The following is a 10,088-nucleotide window of genomic DNA, read 5'->3' as shown; positions in this document are numbered from 1 at the left end:
ACGGGGTTTCACCATGTTGACCAGGATGGTCTCGATCTCTTGACCTCGTGATCCACCCGCCTCGGCCTCCCAAAGTGCTGGGATTACAGGCTTGAGCCACCGCGCCCGGCCCAGGTCGCTCTTCTAATGCTCACCCACACTCTGCGCCTCAGCCCTCTGCAGGGCCCCGCTCACTCCTCCCAGGGACTCAGAACTAGTCCACCCCTTCCCCAGGGGCGCAGAGTCCCGTGCTGGCACTCTCACTGCAACTGGTTGTGACCCTCTCCAGCAGCCCAGAAGCCTCCTGGTTGTTCTTATCTGGGGTCCCCTAACTTATCCTTCACTCCATCTGCTCCTGAGGTCTGAGACACCAGAGGGTGGGAGGAGCAGGGGCAGAAAGGGCCTGGCTTGGGGATGGGAGAAGAACGTATTGTCCCTCTATACAACAAACCCCTGTCACCCGCCCCCAAAAAAGAGAACATATTGTCCTATCTCACTATCCATCCTTTGGGGTCACCGTAGAGAGGTCCCCTGGGTGACTGCCCCTTTCTGGGGTGCAAGATACATGCATCCACAGAGGAATAGGCAGACACTGCCAGCACACAGATGCACAGGCACAGGACCAGCCCCCGGACTCACCTGGGCACTCAGCTGTGCAGCTCACGGTGTGGGGCTCCCACAGGCAAAAATACTGAGATATCTCGAGGGGGACACACGCACACACAGCTCAAGGACACCAGAGACAGCACTCAGGGCAAATTCAGATGCTCAGTGGACACACACACACACACACACACGCACAGACACACATATGTTTACATAGACCCTGGGGCTCACAGGATGCCCAGACAGCCCTGGCACTCCCCAAGAGGCTGCAGCGGGCAGACAGGGCAAACAGACCCCAACATGACCTGCCCCACCTATGTTGGCACAGTGGGAGTGTTTTCTTTGGTTATAAGCACAGTGCTTGGTGCCCGCCCTGTGCCTGGAACCCTCCCTCTAAAGGGCTGTTGCTAGGGCTCTGAGATACCAGAGAGTGACCAGGGAGGGTGGCAGGGGAACCTTTGAGGACAGCTTCAGGGTATGGTGTTGGGACTGGGACATTGTCACAGGTGCTCAGGGTAAGCTGTTCCCCAAGGCTTGGTGGATTTACAGGTCAAGGGACCGTTTCTGGAAGCTCACTGTGTGCCAGGGCAGCTTAATTCAGAGATCAGCGTTTTTTTTTTTTTTAGAGGGAGTCTTGCTGTGCCCCAGGCTGGAGTACACTGGTACAATCTCAGCTCACTGTAACTTCCACCTCCCGGGTTCAAGAGATGCTCCTGCTTCAGCCTCCCAAGTAGCTGGGACTACACCATGCCCGGCTAATTTTTTTTTTGAGACAGAGTCTTGTTCTGTCGCCCAGGCTGGAGTGCACTGCCATAGTCTCGGCTCACTGCAACTTCCACCTCCTGGGTTCAAGCAATTCTCTGCCACAGCCTCCCCAAGTAGCTGGGATTACAGGTGTGCACCACTACGCCTGGCTAAGTTTTGTATTTTTCGTAGAGATAGGGTTTTACCATCTTGCCAGACTAGTCGTGAACTCCTGACCTCACGTGATCCACCTGCCTCAGCCTCCCAAAGTGCTGGGATTACAGGTGGGTGCCACCACACCTGCTTAATTTTTGTATTTTTAGTAGAGACAGGAGTTTCGCCATTTTGGCCTGGCTGGTCTTGAACTGTTGACCTTAAGTGATCCACCTGCCTCAGCCTCTCAAAGTGCTGGGATTACAGATGTGAGCCACCGGGCTTGGGCAGAGATCTGCTCTGGAAGACGCCCCCAGGCTGAGGGCACTGCCACAAGCAGACAGTATGGAGAGGGTCCCTGTGGCCACCTGGCGGGCAACATGGATTCTGCAGGGAGGTGGTCTGGGAGGAGGGTGAGGATGGGGTGAGGGCATTTGAGCAGCAGAGTGTCTGTGTGAGCAGGCACAACTGGAGGGACAGTAAATGACTCTTGCTGTGTGGGAGTATGAGGGAGAGGTGGGAGGGGCTGATTACCCCCCAGTCTTGGAGGTCTTGGGGTGACTTGAGACCCCTGAGCTTTACCCAGACTCTTGGGAGCCACGGGATGTTTGAGATAGAGGTGTGGGCTGCTGGGAGAGTGAGGACTCATTATCCAGAGAGGAAGGCGAAGCTTTGAACTCCAAATGAGTTTTTACATTTTCTTCCTATTTGATTCATCTTCGTCCCTCCACATAAATATGCTACTTTTTCCACTGATAAAAAGACAAAATTGGCCCGGCACGGTGGCTCACACTTATAATCCCAGCACTTTGGAAGGCCGAGGCGGCCAGATTAGGAGGTCAGGAGTTCGAGACCAGCCTGGCCAATATGATGAAACCCCGTTTCTGCTAAAAAATACAAAAATTAGCCAGGCGTAGTGGTGCACGCCTGTAGTCCCAGCTACTCAGGAGGCTGAGGCGGGATAATTGCTTGAACCTGGAGGCGGAGGTTGCAGTGAGCCAAGACCCTGCCACTGCGCTTCAGTCTGGGCAACACAATGAGACTCCAAGTCAAAAGAAAAAAAAAGACAAAATTGAATTTAAATTTGGCCTAGGCTTCTCAAAAAAGTCAGTGTGATGAAAACATGATCAAACAGAAACGAGACTGGGCATGGTGGCTCATGCCTAGAATCCCAGCACCTTGGGAAGCCAAGGCAGGAGAATCATTTGAGGCCAGGAGTTTGTGACCAGCCTGGACAACATAGTGAGACCCCATTTCTATTAAAAGTTTAAAAATTAGCTGGGCATGATCGTGTATGCCTGTACATCTGGAGGCTGAGGCAGGAGGATCACTTGAGTCCAGGATTTGGAGGCTGCAGTGAGCTATGATTGTGCCACTGTACTCCAGTGTGGGTGACAGAGTGAGACAAAAAAAAAAAAAAAAAAAGACAAGATGATCAGGCTGAGAAGAGTAGCTCATGCCTATAATCCCAGCACTTTGGGAGGCCAAGGCAGGTGGATCATCTGAGGTCAGGAGTTCAAGACCATCCTGGCCAACAGGGGGAAACCCTATCTCTACTAAAAATACAAAAATTAGCCAGGCGTTGTGGCGTGGTGGTACCCACCTGAAATCCCAGCTACTCAGGAGGCTGAGGCAGGAGAATTGCTGGAATCCAGGAGGCAGAGGTTGCAGTGAGCAAGATCGTGCTGTTGCACTGCAGCCTAGACAAAAAGAGCGAAACGCCATCTCAAAAACAAAAACAGAAACAAAACAAAAGTAACAGCTGGGCTCTGGGGCTCATGCCTGTAATCCTAGCACTTTGGGAGGCCGAGGCAGGCGGATCAGCTGAGGTCAGGTGTTCAATATCAGCCTGGCCAACGTGGTGAAACCCAGTCTCTACTAAAAATACAAAAATTAGCTTGGTGTCATGGTGGGCGCCTGTAATCCCAGCTACTCAGGAGGCTGAGACAGGAGAATCACTTGAACCTGGGAGGCAGAGGCTGCAGTGAGCAGAGATTGCACCACTGTACTGTAGCCTGGGCAACAAGAGCAAGACTCCATCTCAGAAAAAAAAAAAAAAATCAAACACAATGCATCAAGCTCCTGGAGTTGTACAGACCAGATACCCAGGAAGCAGGCAGGCCTGGTGTGAGTTTCTGCTCTATTGCTGGTGCCACTCAGCTCTGGCAACCCAAAAGGGGACCTCCCCCTGCTGTTACTGTGTGAGGAGGAAGGAGCGCTGGTTTGCAGGTCAGAAGCCTGGGTGGGAGCCTCTGCTCAGGTTCCTGCTGCCTGTAGGAATGTGGGAGTCGCCCTTCCTGGCTGGTCTCCTTTCCCACCTGTCCAATGCAGGGGTTCCAGTCACATGCGCTGGGCACCATTACATGTCCAAGCTGTGCCAGGATCTAGAAAAATGGCTGGGCTCAGGCCAACGGTCCTTCCTGTCTGGGCAGTGAAAATAAAAGGAGACTCCAAGGGCCCTCAGCCTGAGTCTGGAGGGCAAGTCATGGGCACAGGGCAGTCCCAGGGCTCGGGACGCTACCACAGAGGAGCCCACCTTGGTGGCAGACAACTGTAGGCGCATCCCTGACGCCCAGTGCCCAACACAGCCAACTGGACAAACATTTCATGCGAAACTCTTTTTTTTCTTCATGGCTACCCTGAGGGCATCGATTATAACAGTTACACTTTTTTTTCTTTTTTTTGAGTCTGGCTCTGTCATCCAAGCTGGAGTGCAGTGGCGCAATCTTGGCTCACTGCAAACTCCGCCTCCCAGATTCAGGTGACTCTCCTGCCTCAGCCTCCCGAGTAGCTGGAATTACAGGCGTGCGCTACTATGCTCAGCTAATTCTTGTATTTTTACTGGAGATGGAGTTTCACAATGTTGGCCATGCTGGTCTTGAACTTTTGATCTCAGGTGATCTGCCTGCCTTGGCCTCCCAAAGTGCTGGGATTACAGGCATGAGCCACCTCGCCCAGCTGGATTATAACAGCCTTTTTACCTGCCAGGGGCTTTATACTCATTATCTCATTTCTTTTTTTCTTCTTCTGTTTTTCTTTTTTTCAAGATGGAGTTTCACTCTTATAGTCCAGGCTGGCATTATCTTGGCTCACTGCAACCTCCACCTCCTGGGTTCAAGCCATTTTCCTGCCTCAGCCTCCTGAGTAACTGGGATTATAGGTGCCCGACCCCACACCCAGCTAATTTTTTGCATTTTTAGTAGAGAGGGGTTTCATCATGTTGGCCAGGCTGGTCTCAAACTCCCGACCTCAGGTGATCCACCCGCCTCGGCCTCCCAAAGCGCTGGGATTACAGGCGTGCACCACTGCGCCTGGCCCATTATCTCATTTCATTTTATGAGTTGAAGTGCGCTTATCCTCCATTTCACAGATGAGGAAACCAAGGCCCAGAGAGGTTAGGAATTTGTCCAAGATCACACAGCTAGGAAGTAGGATTGAAACCCAGAAAGCCAGGCTGTAACATCTAGGCTCTTGTCAGGCTAATGCCCTTCCCCGGGGTCTGGGAAGCCCTGACCTGCAGCCTCTCACCTTTGTTTACCCCTCAGCCTCCAGGAAGTCACATGTGCACCGGCGTGGGATCCTGGAACTGGCAGGAACTGTGGGTTGTGTTGGCTCCCGAACCCCCCTGGCCTATATGAAATACGGTTGCTATTGTGGCCTGGGAGGCCGTGGCCAGCCCCGCGATGCCATTGACTGGTAAGTGCATGTCTGGACCCAGGCTACAAAATCCCCTATTCTGGGGTAGTCAAGGCTTATGAGAAAATACCCAAAACTGAAGCTGGGATTTGGTCCAGGGGGATCCCAGCATGTGGTTCTACTTTGCAGGCAGGCAGAGGCCTCTTGGATAACATGGCCAGTGAGGCCAGATCTTGGCATCAGCTGTTCCTTACCCTGGCCATGGGCTGATTACACTGCCCTAAAAAATTGGCCAGGAGCGGGTGGCTCATCCCTGCAATTCCAGCATTTTGGAAAGCTGAAGCAGGCAGATCACTTGAGGTCAGGAGTTCGAGACCAGCCTGGCCAACATGGTGAAACCCCATCTCTACTAAAAATGCAAAACTTAGGTTTGTGAGGTGGTGGGCGCCTATAATTCCAGCTATTTGGGAGACTGAGGCAGGAGAATTGCTTGAACCTCGGAGGTGGAGTTTGCAGTGAGCCGAGATCGAACAACTGTCTTCCAGCCTGGGCGACAGTGGGAGACCCTGTCTTAAAATAAAATAATAATAATAGTATAAAGTGACCAGGTGTGGTGACTCACAACTGTAATCCCACCACTTTGGGACATCGAGGCAGGATGATCAACATAGTGAGACCCTGTCTCTATATTACACACACACACACACACACACGCGACCAGACTAATTATGCACTAGGAACTGCTCTGGGAATCCCTTTGAGTCCTCATAACAATCCCATTTCACAGCTGAAGAAACCAAGGCAAAGAAATATTAAGTAACTTGGCCAGGTGCAGTGGCTTACGCCTATAATCGCAGCACTTTGGGAGGTTGAGGTGGGCAGTTCATGAGGTCAGGAGTTCGAGACCAGCCAGGCCAACATGGCAAAACCTTCGTCTCTAGTAAAAATACAAAAATTAGCCAGGCGTGGTGGCAGACACCTGTAATCCCAGCTACTTGGGAGGCTGAGGCAGGAGAACTGCTTGAACCAGGGAAGTGGAGGTTGCCGTGAGCCAAGTTTGCGCCACTGCACTGCAGCCTGGATGACAGAGCAAGACTCGGGCGGGAAGAAAAAAGAAAGAAAGAAATATTAAGTAACTTGTCTGGGGCCACAGAGTTAGCAAGGTGTGGGAGCTGGGATTTGAACCCAGGCAGTCTGGCTGGATTCATGCCCACAGCCTGTGCACTCTGGCTACTGTGTGAGAAGCGCCTGCTCTGTCCAAGGTTGTGGGCAGCGATCTCTCCGTGACTTCCCCTCATTTGCCCCCTGGGCTGCTCTTAAAGATGGGCATGACAGTTAAACGCCCATTTTACAGGTGGGGCCCTGAAGCTCAGAAGGGCACAGCCACTCACCCATTACCACAAAGCTGCAGTTGGTTAGCAGAGGGTGGAATTCAGCCGCCTCTCTCCTAGCTTGAAGGCTGCGATTGACACAGAGGTCTTTTTTGTTGTTTGTTTCTTTTCTTATTTATTAACTTTTTTTTTTTTAGCAGGATGTTTAGACACATTTATTTATTTGTTTGTTTATTTTTTAGATGGAGTCTTGCTCTGTCGCCGGGCTGGAGTGCAGTGGTGCAATCTCGGGTCACTGCAACCTCCGCCTTCCGGATTCAAGCAACTCTCCTGCCTCAGCCTCCCCAGTAGCTGGGATTACAGGCGTATGCCACCATGCCTGGTTAATTTTTATATTTTTTGGTAGAGACAGGTTTTCACCATGTTGACCATGCTGGCCTTGATCTCTTGACCTCATGATCTGCCAGCCTTGGCCTCCCAAAGTGCTGGGATTACAGGCATGAGCCACCAGACCCGACCTGGGGAGCTAATTTTTAAATTTGTTACAGAGACAAGAGTCTCCTTATTTTGCCCGGGCTGGTCTCGAACCCCTGGCCTTAAGTGATCCTCCAACCTCAGCCTCTCAAAGTGCTGGGATTACAGGTGGGAGCCACCGCACCCTACTGCTAAGGAGGGTTTCGTTATATACCTGCCCAGAAGGGAGGGAATCTGATTTGATGAGAGGGTGTAGCCTGGTGAGGCTGGATGACCTACAGCGGCAGGGGCTTGTGCTGGGCTGAGACCTAAGGCACAAAGAACAGACACGGAGTTACCCCAGGCAGAGGGTACAGTGTGGGCAAAGTCAAGAAGTGGCAGGGCTTGGGACCAGGCTTGGGCACAGCCAGGGAGGCAGAATAGAGCATGGTGAGGCCAATGAAATCATTATCCAGGATGGGGATTTTCAGGGAAACAGCTTAGACAAGGCCAGGCATACAGTGCCTCCTACCTGTAACCCCAGCACTTTGGGAGGCTGAGGTAGAAGGACTGCTTGGGCTTGGGAGTTCAAGACCAGCCTGGGCAACGTAGTGAGACCTCGTATCTAGAAAAATTTTTTGAAAAAGGAGTTTGTGTTCCTGTAGTGGCAACTACTTGGGAGGCTAAGGCAACAGTATCGCTTGAGCCCAGGAGTTCAAGGCTAAAGTGAGCTATGATTGAGCCACTGCACTCCAGCCTGAGTGACAGAGAGAGACCCTACCTCAAAGGGAATACAAATTTAAAAACTAGCCGGGCATGGTGGCGTGTGCCTGTAGTGTCAGCTACTTGAAACCTTGAGGTGGGAGAATCACTTGAGCCCAGGAGTTCAAGGCTGCAGTGAGCTATGATTGTGTCACTGCACTCCAGCCTGGGTGACAGAGCAAGACCCTGTCTTAAAAAAAAATAATAAAAAGAAAGAAAGAAAGAAAGAAAGCTTAGAGGCCAGGTGCAGTGGCTCACACCTGTAATCCCAGCAGTTTGGGAGGCCAAGGTGAGCGGATCATGAGGTCAGGAGTTCAAGACCAGCCTGGCCAACATAATGAAACCCCATCTCTACTAAAAATAGAAAAAAAAATTAGCCGCATCTGGTGGTAGTCGCCTGTAATCTCAGCTACTCAGGAGGCTGAGGCAGGAGAATTACTTGAACCCGGGAGACAGAGGTTGCAGTGAGCAAAGATTGCACCACTGCACTCCAGCCTGGGCAACAGTGCAAGACTCTGTCTCAAAAAAGAAAAAAAAAAGCTAAGATCAGAGGATGTGTGCCTCCCTGAGGGGTCTTCAGTCACCTATGGTCCTGGCAAGGGAGGAGGGCCAGGAGAGCTTCACCCATCTGCTGCCCTGCCCATGTGACATCTGCAGGTGCTGCCATCACCACGACTGTTGCTATACTCGAGCTGAGGAGGCCGGCTGCAGCCCCAAGACACAGCGCTACTCCTGGCAGTGCGTCAATCAGACTGTCGTGTGCGGTGAGTCCCCAGCACCACCATGCCACCCACCCCTAGTGTCCACTGGGCACCCTGGCACAGCCTGATGACTTCCGTGCCCTTGTTGCAATAAGCACTGCTTCCAGCTCTGTGTGGACCACCCTTGGGTATATCTAATTAAGTGATATTTATTTTGTTTTATTTGTTTTGAGATGGAGTTTCGCTCTTGTTGGCCAGGCTGGAATGCAATGGCATAATCTTAGCTCACCACAATCCTCCACCTTCCAGGTTCAAGCAAATCTCCTGCCTCAGCCTCCTGAGTAGTTGGGATTACAGGCATGCGACACCATGCCTGGCTTATTTTGTATTTTTAGTAGAGAAGGGGTTTCTCCATGTTGGTCAGGCTGGTCTCGAACTCCCGATCTCAGGTGACCTGGCAGCCTTGGCCTCCCAAAGTGCTGAGATTACAGGTGCAAGCCACCATGCCCCGCCTATTTTATTTTATTTTACTTTTTGAGTCAGTCTAGTTCTGTCACCCAGGCTAGAGTGCAGTGGTGTGACATTGGCTCACTACAACCTCTGCCTCCCGGGTTCAAGTGATTCTTGTGAATCAGCCTTCCGAGTGGCTGGGACTACAGGCGTGCACCACTACAGCTGGCTAATTTGTGTGTGTGTGTGTGTGTGTGTGTGTGTGTGTGTGTGTATGTGTGTGTGTGTGTTTTTAGTAGAGATGGAGTTTCGAGATGTTGGCCAGGCTGGTCTCTAACTCCTGACCACAGGTAATCCCCCCACCTCAGCCTCCCAAAGTACTGGGATTACAGACATGAGCCACTGCACCTGACCTAATTTTTGTACTTTTTTCAGTAGATATGGGGTTTCATCATGTTGGCCAGGCTGGTCTCAAACTCCCTGCCTCAAGTGATCTGCTCGCCTCAGCTTCCCAAAGTGCTGGGATTAGAGGTGTGAGCCATAGTGTCTAGCCTTAATGTGGGTGAGGTTTAACACTGAGTACTTGAAAAAGAAAACCCTGAAGAAACCTATTTGTTTGATGTCTGGACAACAAGGAAGATAGACATGACATCAGATAATAACCAACCTAAATGTTTATCAGAAGGGGGCTGGGGGCAGGACCAGTAGGAGGATCACTTGAGGCCAGAAATGCATCTTTACAAAAACCTTAAAGAATTTTTTTTTTTTTTTTGAGACAGTCTCGCTCTGTCGCCCAGGTTGGAGTGCAGTGGTGCCATTTCAGTTCACTGCAACCTCCACCTCCTGGGTTTAAGCAATTCTCCTGCCTCAGCCTCCCAAGTAGTTGGGATTACAGGCACCTGCCACCAGGCCTGGCTAATTTTTTTTATTTTTAGTATAGACGGAGTTTCACCATGTTGGCTAGGCTGGTCTCAAACTCCTGACCTCAGGTGAGCCACCTGCCTTGGCCTCCCAAAGTGCTGGGATTGCAGGTGTGAGCCACCACGCCCGGTGGTCGTATTTATTTTTAAGATTCCATTTTGGGCCTGTCTCAGCCTCCTGAGTAGCACAGGTGCACACCGCCATGCCTGGCTAGTTTTTTTTATTTTAGTAGAGATGGGGTTTCACCATGTTGCCCAGGCTAGTCTTAAACTCCTGAGCTCAGGTAACCCACCTGCCTCGGCCTCTCAAACTGCTAGGATTACAGGCATGAGCTACTGTGCCTGGCCTTTTT

The 10,088-nt window shown here is 51.4% G+C and overlaps 1 protein-coding gene across 1 annotated transcript in view; it reads left to right on the top strand.

Annotated features, from left to right (window-relative positions):
* Positions 1 to 10,088, top strand: part of PLA2G10 (phospholipase A2 group X) — an 18,972-nt gene that overhangs the window by 741 nt on the left and 8,143 nt on the right. The window contains exons 2-3 of the mRNA XM_017540014.2: positions 5,028 to 5,178; positions 8,322 to 8,428. Of these exons, the coding sequence (XP_017395503.1) occupies positions 5,028 to 5,178; positions 8,322 to 8,428 (258 nt within the window). The remainder of the gene's footprint in view (positions 1 to 5,027; positions 5,179 to 8,321; positions 8,429 to 10,088) is intronic.

The sequence above is a fragment of the Cebus imitator genome, unplaced genomic scaffold, assembly GCF_001604975.1.
Source record: "Cebus imitator isolate Cc_AM_T3 unplaced genomic scaffold, Cebus_imitator-1.0 Scaffold122, whole genome shotgun sequence".
NCBI classification, from domain to species: Eukaryota; Metazoa; Chordata; class Mammalia; order Primates; family Cebidae; genus Cebus; species Cebus imitator.
Note: the sequence above shows the minus strand (reverse complement) of the source record. Positions and strands in the feature narration are given on the sequence as shown.